At 32.6% G+C, this 23138-nt stretch overlaps 4 protein-coding genes across 5 annotated transcripts; 2 read left to right on the forward strand and 2 right to left on the reverse strand.

The window, feature by feature from the left end:
• Positions 1-763: 763 nt before the first annotated feature.
• LOC116841514 (protein lethal(2)essential for life-like) lies at positions 764-3040 on the reverse strand. The gene has a single exon (XM_032809550.1). It carries the CDS (start codon positions 2888-2890, stop codon positions 2198-2200), a length of 693 nt encoding a protein of 230 aa, XP_032665441.1. The 5' UTR covers positions 2891-3040; the 3' UTR covers positions 764-2197.
• Positions 3041-5817: 2777 nt separating this feature from the next.
• On the forward strand, positions 5818-9325 carry LOC116841515 (protein lethal(2)essential for life-like). Its single transcript, XM_032809551.1, has 2 exons — positions 5818-6289; positions 8197-9325. Exons 1-2 carry the CDS (start codon positions 5953-5955, stop codon positions 8442-8444), a joined length of 585 nt encoding a protein of 194 aa, XP_032665442.1. The 5' UTR covers positions 5818-5952; the 3' UTR covers positions 8445-9325.
• A 2073-nt stretch (positions 9326-11398) lies between these two features.
• On the forward strand, positions 11399-15131 carry LOC116841513 (ATP-dependent Clp protease ATP-binding subunit clpX-like, mitochondrial). 2 transcript variants are annotated; one of them, XM_032809547.1, is made up of 6 exons: positions 11399-12106; positions 12236-12439; positions 12579-12727; positions 12833-13022; positions 13231-14132; positions 14226-15131. In XM_032809547.1, exons 1-6 carry the CDS (start codon positions 12037-12039, stop codon positions 14475-14477), a joined length of 1767 nt encoding a protein of 588 aa, XP_032665438.1. In that variant the 5' UTR covers positions 11399-12036; the 3' UTR covers positions 14478-15131. The 2 variants fall into 2 exon arrangements, with proteins under 2 accessions (XP_032665438.1, XP_032665440.1); XM_032809549.1 differs by having other exon boundaries at positions 11401-12106; positions 12833-13010.
• A 1925-nt stretch (positions 15132-17056) lies between these two features.
• LOC116841516 (solute carrier family 25 member 46) lies at positions 17057-19300 on the reverse strand. Its single transcript, XM_032809552.1, has 5 exons — positions 18962-19300; positions 18531-18807; positions 18384-18440; positions 18022-18298; positions 17057-17915 (listed from the first exon to the last, which is right to left on the reverse strand). The coding sequence occupies exons 1-5, from the start codon at positions 19128-19130 to the stop codon at positions 17505-17507; spliced, it is 1191 nt and encodes a 396-aa protein (XP_032665443.1). The 5' UTR covers positions 19131-19300; the 3' UTR covers positions 17057-17504.
• Between the last annotated feature and the right edge of the window lie 3838 nt (positions 19301-23138).

A 23138-nucleotide genomic window follows, 5' to 3' on the forward strand; every position in this document is an offset into this window, starting at 1 on the left:
AAAGTACTTCTGTAAGTATTCAATTAATTTTGCCCAAATTTTCGTATTAATCCTTAGCGTAGGTCATTTGCAGTTGACAAATGCACGTTTACGTGTTATTTTTTACGTCAGCGCCATGTAAGATATCGAGAAAAAGAGTAAACTATAGCGGTAATTTATCGGAAACTATACGGTTAATCGAACCCATATTTAACACACATACGTATTAATACCTAAATTAATTTTGCTACAAGTTTCAAGAAGATCTGGGACTTCACTGTTTTTGACCAAACTACCTTAATAGCGTCAAGACGCTGAAATCTGAACGGTTTAGATTTCTGCGCAAAGGTGCTGCGCACGGTTTGACGCTCGATGTTCGAACGCTTCTATGTAATAGCAACTTAAGTTAATCTCAAGGATAACAAGGATAAACAAGCAATACAAAAATATTCTCTGATCAAATTATGAAACATTGAGTCACAATCGCAAAAATAACTGAAATTTCATGGAGTAGTAACAACCATTTCGATTTTTCTCGTGTACATTTTTTCATACAGATATGAATGATAAACGTAAAAATAGAGCGATTATCTGCCTCGCAACAGTGCGCGTTGCTAACGACGCTTTGGATTTTTCCGTCAAGTGTGCCATTGTAATATTTACATGTTTCGCGCTACTGTGTAATGTGTATAGTGAGTAATGGATCGCAGAATGATAAGATATATCGAGGTAATAACGTATGGCAGAATTAAAGAACCGTTCCCAAATAATTTTATCGACGATATAACCAGATAATTTTTTTAATCGTTACGCGATTACAACTTTTACACAAAATTAAAAAATGTCTAAGCTCTTCCAAGTTTCGTAAATATTCATTTAATAAATGCATCTCGTTTAAGAGAATGACCGTATAATAATAATAATAATAATATCAAGATGTAAGAAAAATCGAGAGAAAAAAAAAGAGAAAAAGGATTCGTACAATCATCCAATCGAATGACCAAGTAATTTTAGTTTCTAATATAAAAGGCATCTTTCTCTTTATTTTTATCATAACTTCTCTTTTACAATAAGATCTGCATATCTCTATATCAATTTACACGAATAATTTTTATTTTTGTAACGATAATTTACTTAGAACTGTCATTTGCAGGGGACGCGCGCAATCCCCAGGTAGAACACAGTCATATAAAAGTCAAAATGACGTCAAATGATATGTTGTCATTTTGACGTCAAACGATACCATTTTCGTGACAATTTCATAACAATGATGTCAAAATGATATCATCTTGACATCAAAATGATTTTGTATTCTACCTGGAATCGCAATAAACTGCGAGATACTTCAACGCCTTATAGAAAGTTTTAATCGCATGTGAAGTGAAATTACTTTAGTAGAATATGAAGAATTAGTAGAATATGAAGAAATGAAGTATGCTACAAAACGTACTTGAAAACACTATAATTGATGAAATAACTACTTCTGAATATATTTTCTTTGTTATAAACGTTCTACATTGTGAAATATGACTCTTATTATTGTTTCAAGTATTTAAAAATGAATTATGCGAATATGAGAAAAATTGCAAGAACTTTACGACAAACTCTTTGCGCGTAAGTATATGAGATTCAATTAAATGAACATGTATTATGCACGCGAAAACGATATGAACGATCACTAAATCGTAATAATAGTACAACACATTCGGAAATAAAATTTTATTTAAATACCAATGCAAAAAGGTGCAACTAAGAAATATTTATTATATTGGTGCAAAAAGTTGTATAATAAAGATTATAAAAGTGTCGCGCATAAATTTCTCGTTTGCGAGTATACATATCACGCGACAATGATCTCGCAATCATAAAGGAAATAAAACATTGGTCGATGTTTTGAGAGTAAAATCTGCATAATCCAAAGAATACACAAGGAGACATGCCGTTATCAGGAACATAGTTATCAGTCAGCGAGAGGCGTAATGTTGCACAGAGTTCGACATAACGGTCTCAATACGCAGTGGCTACAGTTCTCAATCGACAATCTCAATCAACAATTATTGATGCGTGTCAAAAATGCATTATTGAAAATCGTTACAAACCCAACAATATAAACGTTAAGAAAACTATTGTACTGGCCTGTGTACTTTTGAATGAGCAACAATAAAATGTGACTGACACGCATGTGCGTACGTCGCATAATAACTCGTGATTGAGTCCGCTACTTCTCGGGCTTCGTTCCCTCTTGCTGGCCCTGCGTCGTCAACTCTTCCCCTATCTCGTTGTCTTCGACGGTCTTCTCGGTGCTGTACGTTGCATTAGCCTCAGTGGTGGTGATACGACTTTCATTTTCAGCACCGCCGCCATCGCTTTGAAGAGCCGGCTTGCCGGTCTGCTGAATCTCGATCACCTTTTCTTTCGGTTCCTCGAGTTCCTTCTTCAACGGCGCCGTGATGATCAGTATACCATCGGAGGATATGGTCGTTGACACTTGGTCGAGGTCCGCTCGATCCGGTAGCAGGTATTTCCTCAAAAACTGCCGGGAGATGCTGCCGTGTTCGTCTCGTTTCTCCTCGTGCTTGGCCTCAACGACGATACAGCGTCCCACTACTTTGACGGTAATCTCCTCTGGCTTGAACTGCCGCGCATCGATGATGACCTTGAAGTTGTCATTGTCGGAGGCAATACCCATCATGGTGGCGTCGTCCTTGCGACGCATTACATCCATCCAGGGCCGGTAATAAAAATCCAAAATCGCTTGATCTCGCCAGCTCGGGAAGTAGCGATCGGAAGGACGTGAGAGGATGGACTTGTCAGGGTTTAAGCCTGTAAGGACGAGATTCGGATCCATCATACGATGGGAACGATCGAAATCGATCAAGGAAGTCGACAACAGCAACGGCAGCAGATACATGATTTTTACTCTCTTTCTCTCTTTGTCTTCTCGCTTTGGACAGTAATCAACTTTCTTGAGTTATTGCCTTGCTGATAAAAGTGGATGAAAAGCAGTGACGTTTTTTGTTACACTCACTCGAGGCTTAGTTTTTACAACTGCTGCGGGGGTCGTTGCGACCGGTATTTATGTTGGACCGATTCAACTTGGTGGGGAGGATGATTACGGTGCGCTACGTGGTGGCTTCCAGAACTTACCGCGGATGGAAGTTGCAGTTGCAACTAAAACGGATCTGCGCCAATCTGCGCAACCCTCTCTCGGTCTAATCAACGTTCAACGCTGGACGGAGATACGCTCGACTATCCTATTCTCTTATGTTTGTATCGATAGCTACCGGCTCAAACTTCGGCGCAGTAATATATTTCAATATTTTTTCTTCAAAAATTCGTAAACTCACCGAGAAATTTTCGAATCGATCAAATTGCAGTACGATATTATAGTCGCACAATATCGAATGTTAACTTGTTAAAATCGCCGTTTTATTAACAATCTACATAGATAAGACTGTGTGCCTATGTGAAAATTGCAAAAAGGAGACTCATAATTGAACAAAGCAGTCGTAAGAATGCGTCTAAAATGATAAAGCCACGTCAACGTTCGAAATGATAGCTGTATGACGCAACCTGCTGCTGTTTGTTGATGAGTAACAATAACGTGGAGCAGATACGGTGACAAAATGGCTAGAGTAATTACAACAGATAATATACGAAGCGTTATTCATTTTACAATATGATGTAATTATGCTGTCTTTTATAAAACGTCACCTTGAAATAGATATTAGATGACATGTATTTGATGGAAAAATTCCACGTTGCTCATTTCGCAAATTTTAATTTGCAGACAAAAATAATTTAATTCGAAAATATTTAATTCGAAAATATTTAATTCGAAAATATTTACGTTGAATATTAATTTCTTTTATATGATTTATAGTGATATTCCCTTACAAAAAATATAATATAAATATTAAAGTTCAATAGTGAAAGAAAGTCTTATATAACTTTACTAAATGTTAACAATAAAAAATATAACAAAATTATCGTACTTGAAAAAAGTTGTTAATACTAACAACAAAAAATAAGAAACAAAAAAAATAACACATTGATGATATTTTCATATTTAAACTGCGTAATTTATTATTATATGCGAAGAAATTTCGTGTTTGCCGGCAAACGCATGTTATACAAATATTGTCCCACGTTTTTAGCTGTACTTTCAGGTGTCGTCAATGATGATTCATAAAGAGCGTACACACACACACATACTTTTGTGTGTCTCAAAATAATCTTCGAAGCTCTCGTGGAAGCATAGTATGGATTAAGGTGAACATAAAATCCTATACCATTTTGCAATATTCGCAATATTTATCGAGATATTAATTTTAAAAAATTTGTAAATAATAAATGTGGCGAAATATGGTAGATGAGCTGTAGTGGCGACATCTGCTGTCGTGTGCTTGTACATTAGGTTAAACAATTAAACAATTAACTGAACAAAAAAGAAATCCTTTACTATTTTTCTAATAACATTGTAAATTTTTAGTTATTAATTAAATAACATTAATATCTTATCGCGAGTAACCATCCGCTAATCTTCTTTAACTAATAATTAAAAATCTATAAAGTTATTAAGAAAATGCTAAAGGACTTTCTTGCTCAGTTAGACTTAATGTACAAACACATGATGGCAGACGTCGCTACTACAGCTTATCTACCATATTTTTTACATGATTATTCATAAATGTTCTTTAATTCATATTTTGATAATTATTGCGAATATCACAAAACGATATGACTTTTATATTCACCTCAATCAGTTTATGTCTCTACAAGAACTTCCAAAGTTTTCCTAAAACACCCAGTATAAGTTTATAAGTGTGTGTGTGTATATATATATATATGTGTGTGTGTGTGTGTGTGTGGTATGTGTGTATGTGTGCGCGTGTGTGTGTGTATGTGTACACACTTATACATTTATGCATGTTATTATTAAAATGTCGGCATTTTTCTGATAAAAAATTTGTCATACATAATTATATATAAAATTTGTTATACATAATTATGTATAATTAAATATAATCATATAAAATTATATAAAATTATATATAATTTTATGATTTTTTATTTTTAACTTTTTTACGTTTGTTTTTTTTAAATAATTTGTATTTTGTAATATGAGAACATACATATATAGTAAAAATTAAATTGGGGTAAAAAAATTAATATGTTGATTTCATTCTAGACTAATGGAAAATTTTTCATACATATAAAATTATATAAAATTATATATAATTTTATATGTATGAAAAATTTTCCATTGGTCTAGAATGAGATCAATATATTAATTTTTTACCCCAATTTAATTTTTACTACATATGTATCCCACACAGCAGAGGTATCCAAAATATATCATAGAGATATCCTAAAGATATCCTAAAGATATGTGATATCTTCAAAATATCCCTATGATGTATTTGGGACATTTCCTGCTGTGTGGGATATATGTTTTCATATTACAAAATACAAATTATTTCAAAAAAATAAAAAAATAAAAAACGGCTCTAAAGATTTAAACACAAAAAAATAATTTCAAGGACGATAAGAGCCAAAAACAAATTATTTCATCACGCTGTCATGTAACACAGTGCACGTGAAACGTAGTATATGAATCAATAATAATATGTGTCACTTAACTCTTACGCAATATCTCGCAAATTGAAATCACTATTCGTTGTCATTTTAAATAATAAATTCTTGAATCTTCCGGAAAATTCGTCCAATTTTCTCGATAGTTCTCTCTCTCTCTCTCTCTCTCTCTCTCTCTCTCTCTCTCTCTCTCTCTATTTACGCGCTAAAACGCGCAAGTCATATCTTGCGCTATATATTCCTGCAATGCGCGTGCAATCAGTAGAGAAGCGACTATCGTCGAAACCAGTTTGACTGCCGTAGCACAATACTTCTACTATACAATCTACTATAAACTTGTTTCGCACAGTTCGGTCTTGGACGTTTTTAATCGATAAGATGAGTAGACATAGAGTGTCACTACTTCCGAAATTATTTTCGTATTGGTGGGAAACTCTGGAACGGCCGCATCATCGCTTCCTGGAGCAGCGTGTTATGAGGAAATTTCAACCCGATCACATTTTTGGACCTTCGGTGTTTGATAGATTCGACAGTAAATTCGAGAGAGAATTGAAGAATTTCTCTCGACCATGGAGCGAGTTTCTGCGGGAGCACGAAAACGAATGGCCTGTCATAGAAAATAACAAAAACAATTTCCAAATATCTCTGGATGTGCAAGAGTTTGAACCCGACGAAATCAATGTCAAATTGATGAACAATTTTATTATCGTCGAAGGTAAGAGATCTTTTTTGAGAAAAGAGAAATGTAGTTGACCTTTAAAATTTTAGAAAGTATCCAAATAGTAGAACGACGTTTTAATGATACATACTAATAACATCTTTAATATCATTAATATCTTATTATTACATCATTTGATATCATCATGTTTATTGGAAATAATGTCCGTTTAATGCTACAAATGCTTAAAAGCGACGGAAGAGCCAATCATATTGTTTTATTTGATGCTTTGAAGTATTTGCAGTGTCGAATGGATCTTACCTCGGGTATTGATTATGTCGCGCTTTCAAATCGACTTGCATCATCTGAGGCAGATTGCATCATTGTAAAGTGCGATCCATTATGGCTTTCGCAGCCAGCGCAATGTGCGACGCGACACACGATAACCCAGTAAACATGCACGTCTAAAAGATGTCGAAAAGATATGTAAAAGATATCTTATGCAACATTTTGTTGCATAAGACGTCTTTTAGATATCTTTTCGACATCTTTTAGACGTGCATGTTTACTGGGAAGCGATGAGCGATATCCAATAAGCATACTAGTATTCCGCAAAATCTGTACGCTCATTGGATATCGCGCGTCGCATATCACGTGTCGCGTCGCAAATCGCGCTGGTTGCGAGAGCCATTAGACGTTGTGTACGTTTTGAAGTGTTTAAAGAAAAACCATGATTGATATATACAGCGCTTAAAAGCATTTATAGTATTTAACTATGGATCGCATCTATAGTTGTACGAAGCATTTTGAAAAAATAATATTTTTCGATATTAGCAGAGCAAAGATGTATAGAGGTTTAAAAATTTCATCATATATCATACGTTCAGTGTTATGAGACAGAATATTCGTACCTCTTTTTCTTTGTCCTAGATACTTTCTTGATGCCACGATCGTTGCATATGCATAAAAAAATTATCCGTCTCGCAACACTATTACAATTATACACGGTGTCTGATTCGTACCGTACCAAATCCTGATAGCACAGAGAATCCAAAAAAAATTTAGTCATATGTCACCAATTTTGAGTTTATTTTTAGATGTAAAAAAAATTCTTTTCATTGAACTGAACTCTGAAGAATTCTTTTTGTATCTGAAAATAAACTCAGAATTGATGATATACAACTGAATTTTTTAAAATATTTTTTTAATTGTGTTATCTGGGAGAGCTAATATATAGTTAAAATAGGTCAGGATGAGTAATGGAATCGGTACCTTTCATTAAACAACTACGTAAAATTTTGTGATATTAACGATAAAAGATTTGTACCGAGCGCCAGCTTAGTGGCCAATCAGCATGCGCGCTGCGGTGAGACGACGTTATATGCGTTTCGCATAGGCATGAGAGGCTAGTCAACTTTCTAGCAACGCATTGTTAGACTGGACTGGCGCTCAGTACAAATCTTTTATCGTTAATATCTCGAAATTTTACCTAGTTGTTTAAAAAAAAACACGACTTATTCTAGCTATATATTAGCTCTAGTACGGTATGAATCAGACACCCTGTATATATTTGAATACAATGACAAAACTGGCTGATGCAACTTTGAATTAGTCTGTCTACGCTTTACAAAGTCGCATCTTAGATCTATATATTTTGTCGATCATAAAAGCTTACGTTTAGGTATTATTCGAACGAATTTTCTTTATCAATATATTTCGATTGCTTTACGAATTATTTTAATCACAATATTTTCCTTTTTAATCAGCGATTTATTTTCATACGTCAAAGTATTTATCGCGTGTCAACATCATTGAGAAAATTTCCCAGTAAACACAACGTTACATGTTTACTGGGTTGCGTTTAAATATATTCGAACATCATCGAATAACAAAGAAGAAAGAAAAGCTTTTCTATTGTGTTAAACATATTCTGTACAGCAAAAAAGATATACTGTATTTTGCAGGAAAACATAAAGAGAAAAAAGCCAAATACGGAACAATTTCCAGACATTTCGTGAGGAAATATATGTTTCCGGAGCAATGTGATATGGAAAAAATAACGAGTAACCTTTCATCGGACGGCGTCCTGACAATCAATATGCCGAAAAAGCTGGAAACTGTAGACGACAAGAAAGAAAGAGTCATTAATATCAAGCATACTGGGAAGCCAGCAGTGGAGGATGAAGCAGAAATAGAAGATGCACGGAGATAAAAGAAATAATTTGTAGAGAATACTGTAGAGAATATTGTAGAGCATATTGTTTGAACGATATTATTGATATATGTGAAATATGTAGAAATAGTGTACAGTAAGTCGCAAAACGATTTAGACACAATCAGCTTCAGAGCGTACCCCGATAGCACAGAGAAAATTTAAAAAGAATTCAATCGTATGTCACCAATTCTGAGTTCATTTTTTGATGCGAAAAAAATTCTTTTCATTGAATTGAACTTTGGAGAATTCTTTTTGCATTTGAAAATTAACTCAGAATTGGTGACATACGCGACTGAATTTTTTTTGAATTCTTTATGTTATCTGGGTAATCAATGGTCCGATGAGAGAAATTATTTTTTAATAGTTTGTTCTCTTATTGGATCATTGACTACGTTCTGAAGTTCATTGTGTCTAAACCGTTTTGCGACCTACTGTGTACATCAGAGCTCGGAATTAGTTAGCCATTTCGGCCGATTCTCGGGAGCTACGCTTTCTACCTTCCCTTTGCCGTGAGCGGGCCACGAAAGTGATGGTCGCGCATATATATAATACTAATATATGACGCGTAGAGCTCTCAGCGATACCACAACACTACGGTGCAGACAATGCTCGTCTGTCTTTTTCTGTATCAATATCAGTGTTCTGCTAAGTAAACGTTTGCATGCGTAACGTTTACCCTTCCATCATTGTCTAAGCCAATATGATTAGACCTGACGCCTTACCGAAACTAACCTCATACATACACGGTTAGAAGATAGTTTCCCGAAAAGTGGAGGGGATAATGTTGATACCAAAGGAAATCTCTACACGATAATTTAAAGATTCTGTTCTTTATAACTGCACAGCTAAATTGGTGCAATAAATTGAAATGAGGCAATTATACGTTTTCATACTTTAACCTTTTGCATTAGTTCAGCAGTGCAGTTACAAAAAACAGATCTTTAAATTATATCGTGTAGAGATTTCTCTTGGTACCAACATTATCCCCTCCACTTTTTGGGAAACTGTCGCCTAACCTACACACACACAACATTATAGACGCTTTCCATATTTATTTTTCTTATTTATTATCAATTACTCAGTTTCTTTAATATATTTCCAGTAAGAAATGACTTGTCGATCGAAGTCGAAAAGACGTCGCTATGTTTACATAATGTATGTTTATATTTTGTCGTCACGCTTGCGCATTGTGATCATAGAATACTCTTTTCTAGTGAGCCAATTATCATCCATCTTCTATCCTTCAGTCTTCTTTCACTCTCTCTTATAGCAAAAATTCCTCTACGCGCCATATAGGAGTATTATATATAAAGGGACGTCTACATTGGAAGTAAACAGTAAGAAGTAGGAAGTAAGAGTAAGAAATTGACCAACCACAGTCGAATGTGAGAAGAATAATCAACTATGATTGGTCAATTTCTTATTCTTACTTCCTACTTCTTACTGCTTAAGACCTTCACACACACTTTCCGTAACAGTAACCGTAAGACGTAACGTAAGAATTGACCAATCACGTTGAAAATCGTCGAAACATAAGGTCGCCATTTTTGTGAATACTCCATCGTAATTGGTCAATTCTTACGTTACGTCTTACGGTTACTGTTACGGAAAGTGTGTGTGAAGGCCTTTACTTCCAATGTAGACGTCCCTATATGCGGTCGCGCCTCCAAACTTGAAGCCGCGACTGGCCGCGATCTTCACTTTTTTGGCCCGCTCGCGGCAAAGGAAAGATAGAAGACGTAGCTTCCGAGAATCAGCCGAAATCAGCAATTAATTCCGAGCTCTGATATACATCATTGTGTATATTTGTATATGTTTATAAGTATCGGAAAAGTATAGAAAAGAGAGCACATTTTTCATTAGTCGCGAATTTATGATGCTTTTTATTTACTAGTAGGGTCAAAGTATTATATAGTGTGTACTTAAATATATTTAGTATTATAAAGTGTATACTTAACTATATTTAATAAACTTTTCTGTTGTATACAATTGATTCGTACTACGCACAAAAATTGAAATATAACCTTTATCAATCACGATATATAAGCAAATTTTAACGAACTGTAACTTTCATAAAAATGATAATGTTGTGATATTCAAAAGTATTTCACAGCTTCAAGAATATAGTTTCTGTTATTTTTACAGTAATATCTCTAGATATGCATTTCACTTATATTTTTACCCGCGCTACACGAATATAAACCAAAAGTTTAATAACATAGAAATTTATTGTTATCACGGTAAGAATACATGGATGGAGCATATTGTCGCGGAGGTGAAACCCAAGAGATGAGGGGAATGATTGTATGTATTGTAATGGAGTTAATATACCAAAGTTGCGTTCGGAAACGTTATCCAAGTGTACCCGTTACGTTGGAGTGAGCGACATATAAGAGTGAGATAAAAAAAGAGGAAGAGTTACTCGAGTAACGTTTCCAAACGCAGCCCAAGATGGCGATGGTTGTTTTTTTTCACCCTAACAGTGAAATTAAATAGTGCGTATAGAACTGCGGAATAGAAAATGCGTCATAGAAGCAACCAATCAGCGCTATTCCTCTCTTTTCTAGCACTTTTGTGTGCTATGTTTATATGTGTATTATGTGAATATGTTGTATTATGTGAATAACGCAATCAGGATTCTCCTTTCAATGTCACAATGCACTAATGTTATATGATATTTGTCATTTGACACATACACACGCATATGTCAAAACAACTCTGCAAAATTCATGGATTTACTACTTCACAGTGTCACTAATTCGCAAAAATTAAAATTTGGTCTGTTCTTTTTAGCTACACTGTTGAACTGGTGCAATAAGTTAAAGTGAGACAAATATAGTTTTCTCACTCAACTTATTGCACCAGTTCAGCAGTGCAGCTAAAAAGAACAGACCAATTGTGTTGCTTAGGGGTTTTCGTTGGTACCAACATTTTTCCATCTAGTTTCCGGGAAAATGTCGTGTAACCCGACAATCAGCGCGAATCGATTCATATGTCGCTAATATCGCGATACGACGAGCGCGAAACGTGTTCCCAGCTCTCTCTATCTTTTTCCTTCTCTCTCCCAGAGAGAGCGATATCTGTTTGTTTCGTGTTATCATCCGAGCGCGTCCTTGCGCGATCGCGCGGTGCCAACGTCTCGCGATGTCGGAAATTTTGTCTGTCACGCAGGTCCTATCGTTCTTTGTTGCTCGTCGCTACTCGTTATTCGACCATTTGGCAGGTTACTCGCGGTTTCTCGCATATAGGATGAGTTGCGCGATTTAGCTCTTCTAGAATCGCGTCGGGTAGACAAAGATTTTGAGTGACCGTTGCCCAAGGACGGAGAAGATATACCGTGTCGCGACCGTATCGGTCTTTTTATTTTGACACGCAATAAACACACGGTTACCACCGTGTGCAATTTCGCAAACGTAGACGCAGCCATTGCTTATTGGGCTTAGATATACGCACGACTCGCAACGGAATGGTCACGCGAGAAAATACACGTCTAATTCCAGATCCGAGTGCGTGGAGCATTTGAACCAAAGGTAGTCGAGTAATTTCGTATTATCTTGTACCCATTTTGGCCACACAAAATTCACTGATCATGAGTTGCGTGCGTTGCTGCTTGATTAGTGCAAGTCGCTTGGCATCTTCTAATCATATCAACAATCATGGTGGGTATGGTGTTGCAAATAATTCTCACATTATGTCTTATCTCTGTAATCTGACAACAATATGGTAGCTACAAATGTCATCTACAAGGACAATGGCGCAATAAGAGATTATTTTTTCCAACTGTGCAGTACATAAAATTATAAGAATTGTGGCTACTAGAACTCTGACAACCAGTGGCAGCTTAGGAAAAACTCCAACCGAACCTACACCACCTTCCAAGGATACATATACCACATCTGGTGGATCTTCTAGTGGCACTGGTGGTGGAAAGAAAAGTACATTAACCTGTCCTAAATGTGGAGATCCTTGTACACATGTAGAAACATTTGTATGTAAGTAGAATATTAAATTTATCATTAAATCATAGTTCAAAGTCAATTCTATTAAAATGAGTAGAATTGTCAAAGTTAATAAAATTGCTTTCATTCAAGTATATATTGACATCTTACATAGCATCTTTATATAATACAGCCTCTACAAGATTTGTTAAGTGTGAGAAATGTCATCATTTCTTCGTTGTCCTCTCGGATACTGATTCAAAGAGGAGTTTAAAAGAACCACTAAGGCCAGAAGATGGTAAGCAAGGAGGATACAGAAAGCCACCTCCTCCTCCAAAAAAGGTGATTATTTTGAGATTTTAATTTATAATTTTTTTTAGACAATATTAACTTATTTGTTTTAGTTAAGCACAGGAAAAAACTGCAATAATATAAAAATATTTTCAGATATTTGAGTATCTGAATAAACATGTTGTGGGACAAGAATATGCTAAGAAAGTGCTAAGTGTTGCTGTTTATAACCATTATAAACGAATTTATAATAACTTGCCAATACAAAATTTAGTACAAACCAGTACTCATACAGTTGGCACACAGGAAACAAATCATCCCTTCACTCATAGAGGTCTCAAACCACGTAAATAGCTACTTCCCAATGATATAATGTTATATAGTATTTTAGTATTATGATATAATGCATGTTTATTTCCATATTTTTAATATAGTAATAATGATTGAAAACAATCTGCAAATTAAAGTAGTAATTTCACATAGTTTGCTATCCTCCCAGATTCGCTATTGATAAAGTATTGCATGAACTTGTTGTAAAATTATTTTATCTTCAGATTTACTACATATTTCGGGTGTTGGAAATCCACTGGGAGTTGGATATCAACATGTTAATGTAGGAAGTGAACACAAATCATCAGGCAGTCAGTCTGTCCCTGGGTCAGATATCTTAGATAGCAAGCAGCATCAATTGAAACTAGAGAAAAGTAACATATTGTTACTTGGTCCTACAGGCAGTGGAAAAACATTACTTGCGCAGACAATAGCGCAATGTTTAGATGTCCCATTTGCTATCTGTGATTGCACTACTTTGACGCAGGCTGGCTATGTTGGCGAAGACATAGAAAGTGTTATAGCTAAACTCCTTCAAGATGCTAATTATGTAGTAGATCGAGCTCAAATGGGGATTGTTTTTCTGGATGAAGTCGATAAAATAGGAGCTGTTCCCGGAATCCATCAATTACGAGATGTTGGTGGAGAAGGAGTACAACAAGGAATGTTAAAGATGTTGGAAGGAACGATTGTAAATGTACCAGAAAGGAATAGTTCCAGAAAGCTTCGCGGAGAAACGTTACAGGTGGACACGACAAATATACTTTTTGTCGCATCGGGAGCTTACAATGGTTTAGACAGGCTTATTTCACGGCGTAAAACTGAAAAATATCTTGGATTTGGCGCGAAACCCGCGGCTGAAAGTCCAGGTAGACGAGCTGCAACTTTAGCTGATGTTGCCAATATGTCGCCCTCTACCGAGAAGGATAATAAGGAAAAGGATATGTTACTGCAACAAGTAGAGGCTAGAGATCTCATTGATTTTGGCATGATACCAGAATTTGTTGGCAGATTTCCTGTGCTTGTGCCTTTTCATACACTTGACAGAGACATGCTAGTAAGAATTCTTACAGAGCCAAAAAATGCCATCGTTCCTCAATTTCAAATGTTGTTTTCAATGGACAAGGTATACTTAATGATGCTATTTTTGCTACAGTATTAGACAACCTATCATTTTTCTACATTCAATCAATAACTTAATATATTTAATTTTTTTTAGGTGGAGCTAACATTCGATATTAACGCATTGAACGCAATCGCCTCTTTAGCAATGGAAAGAAAAACGGGAGCACGAGGTTTACGTGCGATTATGGAATCGTTACTTTTAGATCCTATGTTTGAAGTACCAGGAAGTGATGTGATGTCAGTTCATATAACAGAACAATGTGTAAAAGGTCATGAAAAACCCCAGTATGTGAGACGAGGTGATAGCAATGAAGATGAACTTCAAGCACAGCATGTACATAGTTAACAAATAACTAAAGAATGTAAAACTTTGGTATAATTATTTCTTTAACAATAGATAGACCATGTTTGAGAAAGAAATTAAATTAGAACATTTGTAAACTGTTATTTCAATTATTTTATAGAAAATATTATATATTTTCGCGTATATACATAATTGTCTTATATATGAAAAAATAGTATGAACAACGCATACATATATACATCTTTCAAACTATCCTGCATATTCTTTAATCTTTATACAAACATCTTTGTTCAAATTTAAATCATTTCTTTAAGTTTATTACTTTAATGTTTTTGGTATACACGAATGCAAGTCAAGAATGCAACCATAATTAAATATATATCATTTAATATTAAAAAGAAAAGACATGCACATATATATATATATGTGTATATGTATATGTATACACGCGTATTTGCGTGTAATTTTTGGCTGTTTTATGATAAAAATATAAATACCTTAACAACAACCGAAAATGAGAGAATGCTATATTATATTATTAAGATTATCATGTATCCCGTGTATATTAAATATCTCTTTAAATATTAAATATCTTTTTCAAAAGATAATATTCTAACGTTCAGGTGAAGAATATGTACAAATTTAATCTTACTTGATACTAAAAGAATGTGAATAAATTTTACATTATTTAAATCATCCTAAGCATTTATCAATAATAATAATGGGAGTAAAAAATATTTTAATATTTGTTTATATTAATACATTATGCAGTAAATAATTTATGAGACCATCAAGTTTTATTTGATGAAACTAGGTACATATTAGACATAATAAAACAAAATTACATTGTGGGAAAATGTATAAAAGAAAAAAAATGTGGATATAGAAATACTACCAAAATCTAAATATATATAATTATGTTATAAAAAGTTATATGATAGTATTTCAATGTAACCACTTAAAATAAATTTTCATATATTCTCACACACATGCGAGGATTGTTTGTAAAGTATTATTATTACGCGTTGTTGATCAAAAATATAAATAATTCTTGTAGCTTGGTAATACTATTAAAGAGAAAAAGATACAAAAAAATTATATTGGTATGTTTGTACATATATATGTATACATATATGTACATATATGTGTGTACATTATATATGAACATATACGTGTGTGCGTGTGTGTATGTGTACACACACACACACACATATACGGAGTGTCCGATTTTAACTTAGATACTGTAATGTCTTGAAAATAATGCATTTTCAGAAAGTGTTTTCAATAATAATTATAGGATATCGAGGACAAAAAGATAATATTTTTTCCGATTTTGAAAAAAACCCATTCAGATCAATTTTATATATGTATCTTTTTTTAAATGGATTTTATATATATAATTCTATATATTTTTTTATAGTTTTTTAAATATAAATAAATTTCTCTAGTCATTCTACGTAAAAAAAAATCATGAAAAAATTAATATTTCCCAAAATATTTCACATTTTATCCTGTGTTATTTTTCAATATAAAATATAAATTTTTTATTTTTAAACTACCTTATTCAAATACTTTTGTGAAAAGGAGGAAAAATCGATCGGTGATACTAATCTTTGTATACTAGTGCATTAATAATCAAATCTGCAAAATACATGGAATTGTGTTTAAAATGTTTGTATGTTTTTTGCAATAATCGATTTTATCCATTATTCTGCGATTTTATACATTTAATTTTTCCTATCATAAAGATATTAGGGTAAAATTATCGAAAAGTGTATACTTTAGAAGATACTTCATATTTTATGCTGAAAAGTATCGGAATAAATGGAAGATATCTCGAGAAGTATTTACTTTTAAATGATTTTATTTTTTTGTACATATAATAGTCAAAAGATTTTACTTATATCCAAAAAACTATGTGCTTTCATTTAAAAAATTAGAATTGACTTTGACACAGGTTATTTTCACAGTCATTTCAAGATTAAAAAAATATTACTATCTTTTTTTTCCTCTATATTTTTTTGTTAAAACACTCTTTTTGAAAATGCATTATTTTCGAGATATTAGTGTCTAAATTAAAATAGGACTATACATATGTATATACATATATACACACACACACACAAAGTAAAAATATTAACTGCAACAGACCAAGGAAATGAACGTTTAAACGATAATTATTTTTATGCCAAAATATCATTGAGATGAAAGTTCTATATGTATATTGTATATAATATATACTCGAGAGATCAATGGGGAAAAAAGAAAATGTAAATAATATATCTCATAATTACCCGCCAATTTTTTTAAAGTATCAACTATAATATATATCCATATTAAATCAATTTACTTAGTAACACTACGAAAGGAAAAAAGGCTGTGTAAAATATAACATGAAGCTTGACTTGAAGGCTTACAAAATTTCTCTCTTAAATTTTCATATTGTAAAATCTTATGATTTATACATAAAATAATCCTATATTTTTTATAATAAAAGGTTTTGCAAAACTATATACTTAATTTATTTACTTCACAAACAATTTACAATATGTGTTTGTCTTGTGTCTCTAATATAGTATTCTAAGAAATCTCATCAATTTGCATATTTTGTTGTATATTAATTACATGAAAATAGTAACTCTATATTATACAAAATTACATATCTACAGATACTATCCACATTCTATAAATTCGGGATACCGTATATTTTAAGAATACTTAAGCCGAATCTGGTGTTTTTATTTACTTTATATTGAATGTAAAACGTACAATACAAAATTTACACAATTAATACTCAAACGTACGTGATAAAAAAATATTTATCATCAGCAATAGTATGAAAAGAATTATGAAAATTCTTTTTGCTGAGAAATTCTTACTTTATATTAATAGTAGGGTAAAACATTTTCACTATCCATTCAATCTTTTGTTGCATATTACCACAAATTTAATTTTATATATATATATATATATGTATGTATATATTACACAGCATATATATGTGTGTATACAATTGAATAATAAATAATTTCATATATCTCACATTTTATTACAGGAATAGTGCTTCCTTTATATCTCATCATAAAATGCAGGTTTTTGTTGCTTCACTGATTTAGGTTTCGGTATTAATAGTGTGCTTAATTCTGTTAAGAGCCATTTTGTTGTACGCAATACTACGACATGTACAGCAAATTGTAAAAGAAGAGCACCGAATCCTTTATAAAGACCAAGCGGTCCTTCAGTTGATATTATTGTATGATAACAATCAGATGCGCTGCTATATCCTGTCAATAATGGTGTAACACTTCTTCCAGTATCTAAATTATCAATAATAGTGCGTGTACCTTGAAGATGCAGTCGATGAATAACAGTTTCAAGTGGATAAAACAAAATATCAGCGGCACACATCGAAACAAGTATGGACTGCATTTCTATATCTTGAACAACACTTTCAGACAATAAATCTTTGCTGTATGCACCCTAAAATAACATAATGATGTTTTAAGTATATTATTATATCTACTTTTATATATATATATTTTGCTCTATGATATATTTAAAAAAAAAGTCAAATATGTATACATACCCTTGCTTCCTGTATATGCTTATATCTAATGTGCATTATTCGACTAGCAACTCCTCTTATAGTAAGAGTGAAAAGATATTTTGATACTCCATAAATTATAGTAGGTGGCACAAGAGCATAGATAGGGATGAGTCTGCCCTTATTGCAGACATCGAGCAAACGAATTGCACCATCTCGGAATACATCCAAAATTCCAGGACATTCAGAAGCAATTTCAGACTGAACAGTCTCTACAAGGGATGCAGAATAGAAAGGAGTCACTATACCTATGGAGACACTATAAAATTGAAGACCATATATATATATAAATCTTTCATTAAAATTAATTTCTTTCAACCCATATAATATTTTGTTATAATTACCATTTGAGAAGGATATGTTGGCCAAATGCTTTTAAAGAACTATTACAAGTAACCTTCCTAAAATAAAGTGTTTAGTTTTGAGGAAAAAATTACTACAAAAATCTGCAAGAAATTAGAAAATAACAAATATATTAATGGTCACCTTACTTTGGCCATGGTGTGATCTTTGAAATTAAATCCTCAACAGCCAGTGTCATGCCTCTCACAAGTAAAACTGAGCCGATTCCCTTCCATAATGTATTTATACCTTGAGTCTGATGCAAACGTACTATTACTGGTACTAAAGTTATAGGTATTAGATGATATTTTGTTGATCCTGGGTTAACTTGACACTGTCTACGTAATACCACAAAAGGATGGATCAAAAGATTTTCTGTAATTAAGCTTACTAATCCACAACCTAGTCCTATATATTTTTTCACTTCTGAAATGTAAACATAATATGTCATGGATAAATTTAAATATAAATGTAGACTTTGATCCCAAGCAATGTGACAAGCAACGAGTGAATGAAAATATGACACGTATTTTTATAGTATTCTTATAGAAATCGAGGATATAATTTTCAACGAACTCACCATCTTCGACAACTGGTGGATTGTCTTCTGCCAAAGGATGAATAACAGGTATTTCCAGAGGACGAATAACCTCTCGAGGGTGATACTTCTGTGGATAAGGTGTTCCCATTTCCCACGATTTCGCAGGCCGACCTCTATATACGCTCTCATAGCCCTCTATTCCTGCCATTTTTCTACTCAAAACAAATCAACGACAAATTTATTTTACTAGACATTTGTATGGAAAATGTCTTCTCGTTACAATACACAGTTCATAACTTTGTAGCGGCCATAATTGCTAAGTAGTAACTGAAGACTACTTTATACGATCATATACAGGCTGCGTTCCGAAATAGTACTGACAGTACTGACAGTACTGATATTGAAACCAGCATATTTATCGTCCCAAAATTGTCAGTAAATAGCAACAACATGGGAAAATGGAACGTATTTGCAGTATCGTGCAGTGGCTAGCAGAAAGAATATAATTTATACAATCTATAAAGAGGCAAAGAACAAATTTTTATAATTATAAATAAGTTAGCAATTTTACTTGGTGCACAAAGTATGATGCATTTTTTTGAAAATAATAAAAGTTTATTATTAGAAAACAACAAAAATATTACAGATATTTTTAAATTAATAACTGAACGAGGAGACCTAGTATTAAGATCACGTGTAAAAAATTATGTTGAAAATATAGTCGCTTTCCTTTCAAGTGAAGGCTTTAAGAACACTTTAGGTAAGATAATTACCTATAAAGTAATAAATGTGATTAAAATCCGTAATCTTTAACATCATAATTAAAATAAAAATTATTTAAATATCTTCTTTTTCGCAGAATATGACGTTTCTCATACTTCTCTATTAAGATAGACAGACGCCATATGCATTAAGACCTTTGCACGTAAAAAAGCGTTAACTTTACTATAACTTTAATTTCGTAGTCGTAAAATCTATTGTCCATTCTTAATACATACGTACGCATGCGCACGAAACTCGTAATTTAAAAAGCAGAGGTTAAAATATCATACATGCTTATATCCATAATTTATATTATTATTTACCCATAACCATTATTCAATCTCGCAAGAATAGTCTTTTCTAATAATCTATTAAATATTGACTCTTTCATTAAATAAGAAAATTAATAATTGAAACTAACGGTATTGAAATTTACAAACTTTTTGTTCGGATGACCAACATTTCCCAGCAGAAATGTCTCGAATACATCATAAGGATATTATAAAGATATCTCAATATCTGTAGGATATTACTATATTCAGGACATTTCTGCTGTGTGGGTTAATTCTTCAGATACATTATTTTGAGATTTACTGCGGAATCGCAATGGAACATTCCTGAAGATACTACAACATAATTATTAGGGTAATTATTATATCATTAATATAATTAATTTTTTGTTACTTATATCTCCTTTTCTGGATATGCTTCTTCATGAATTTTAAGCTTTTAAATAATGGGCACTGTTTTTTTTGTTGTATGCCATTGCCACTGCGCATGGTATTTTCATTCAATTTTCTTTCTTTGATATATCTATCATTTAATCTTTTCCACCTCTGCTGTACTTCACAGACTACGAAATATTTAATATTATTTTCAGATTTATTATTATTTTAATGTTAGATTTGATTTTAATGTTTGATTATTTTAAGATTATAGTTACATTTCTACATGCAAAAACATTTTAATTACATCCCAGCAAACAAGATGACGTCAAATGACGATACCTGACACGTCTTTGCAATTTCTTCCCAGGATTTCTCCTTCATTCCTAACAGCACAGATGTCCAGGGGACATCCAAAGTACATCCTAAGGAAGTCTTGAGGACATTTCTTCGTTTTTAGGACGTCCTCAGGAGATCTTATGCTGTCTGGGATTACATGATCTTTGTAATTTTTATCGTTCCTGTTATATAAATAAGTATAACTTTGGACACAAGAGATGATAAGTTCATCAAGTGTAACAACAAATTCACCAACATCATCGATACTTTCTTCAGCCAGTTTTGATTCAAATGTACAGGAAAAATTGTCCGGATACATGTGATCATCATCAGTCATCTCCAATATTATTTTTGCACAAGTTGCCAGACTAATTCCTTCCTTTTATTCTTTGATGACGAAAATTTTACAACTAAAGTTACGATTTTAAAATTACGGTCTTAAAATTACGATTACAGAATTTTACTTGTATTAGTCCATTTGATTGTCCGTGTTGGAAACTGCTACTAAAATTACGGTTCCGGTTAATGCTTTTTTATATGTAAAAGTCTTTACTGAATTTGCACTACCTCGAAGCAATGTGCGGAATTAATCGGAAATGAGCAATTCTTTAGAGTCTATTCTCGTAAAAAAAATAGTAAGTTTCGCTATCTTACAACATACTGAAAATAATTTCGAGGCGCGAAAACAGTACAACATTGTCAGCGCATTCGGAACGCAGCGACCATAATTGCTGAGTGGTAACTGAAGACCACTTTATACAATCATATACAAAAAAACTTCATATACTGCCTACAATATATAGTCGGTATTGTGCCAGCATTCTTGTGAAGATTGCAATACTTTTCAGTTTGATGAGTTCTAAAAGAAGTGAAAAGAGATAATTGTTCTTATGATCTTCATTTATATTTTAAAACATATCAAAAAGAAATGTAACTCTTTTCCCGCTAGTTACATGTAACATGTAACTAGTAACATGTAACATGTAACATATAACTGTATAAAGGTAAAGATGTAAAGTGATTAGAAGACACAGTATATATTTTTATATTTCCTTGTTTGACTTACGGATAAGATTTATAATTCGTTGTATACAGAATTTCAATTTACATATTTATGTACATTATTACATACGTGTGCATAGTATTCGTTGCTTTATCCGATACAAAATCATAATAGTATTTTGCATTACATACTTTTCGGTTAAACCCTTTATTAAACTATCCAATAAATCGAAAATTTCACATCTCATAATAATATATTAAATTAATTTTGTCAATAACAGATATATTAATATTTGGAATCTATATAAATGGAAGTATTTTTATACACTCTGCTCAAAAGATTTGATAGAATTAGACAATCGTATTTTTGGAAAAAATGATAAAATTACATAGAAAGGCATATGCATTCAGATAACTATTCAATTGTTAATAGTGTAGATTATACAATCGTTCAAAGTAAATTACAATATAAAATGAAAGAAATTGATAATTTTTTTTTATATGAACTTTTTATATGAAAAAGATCACATAGTATTCCAAGAAAAGAGTGCGGTCAAGTGTTAATAAGCTACTGGTCTAGATTCATAGCTAAAAAGTTTTGAAATAATTTTGGGTTTAAAATAAAGTTTACGATGCGTAGATTACAAATATGCACCAAAGTTGAACCTTCTTGGTCCATGAAAAATTCAATTTCCACGAGATGTTCTCGAATCTCGAAACGCACACTTGCGCAGAAACTGTCTCAGACTCACGGGTTAGAATCTGAAATCTCGATCCTCTCTCTTTTTATGAAAAAATTTATAACTAAATACTGATTGATAGTAGTGTGACAAGTGACAAATCTAGTCGAAATGTGATTGTCATGTAATAAGTGCAATAATCGCGGTTGTAGTTCACCACGAAGAGCACTGACGTTATTTCGTGGAAGTGGAATTTTCAATGGGTCATATCTGTGGAAAACCTAAAGTCCGACTATTTAGTACTTGAATATTTGTAATCTACGCGCAAATAAATTTTATTTTAAACCCAAAATGGTTTAAAAATTTTTTGACCATGAATCTGGACCACTCCTGGCCGTACTGTTTGTATATATTTCTATGAATCCTTCTTGAACTTTTTAAGCAGCGTAGACTTATTTTAAAATTATTCATTTATTTACCATAAGCATGATAAAGTGTGCTGAAATCTTTGAGAATTATATTCCTTAGGAAGACATTATTTTAAGGATCAATTACACAGAAAATACATTTTCTTAAAAAAGTTTTTCTCAGATTTCAACATCTTTATAGAGATTGTGCAATTAAAACATAAATTTATGATATACAGAATTTATGATATGATCAGATACAGTTCCTACCTCAAATATGGCGTTGTTAACAAAATATAGGAGACAATTTTAATTTTCTCTTATTTTGACGTAGTTAATTGGATCATAGTCTTTCACAATC

This window comes from Odontomachus brunneus, unplaced genomic scaffold (genome assembly GCF_010583005.1).
Source record: "Odontomachus brunneus isolate Ranch 3 - 2012 unplaced genomic scaffold, Obru_v1 Obru_scaffold_016, whole genome shotgun sequence".
Lineage (NCBI taxonomy): Eukaryota > Metazoa > Arthropoda > Insecta > Hymenoptera > Formicidae > Odontomachus > Odontomachus brunneus.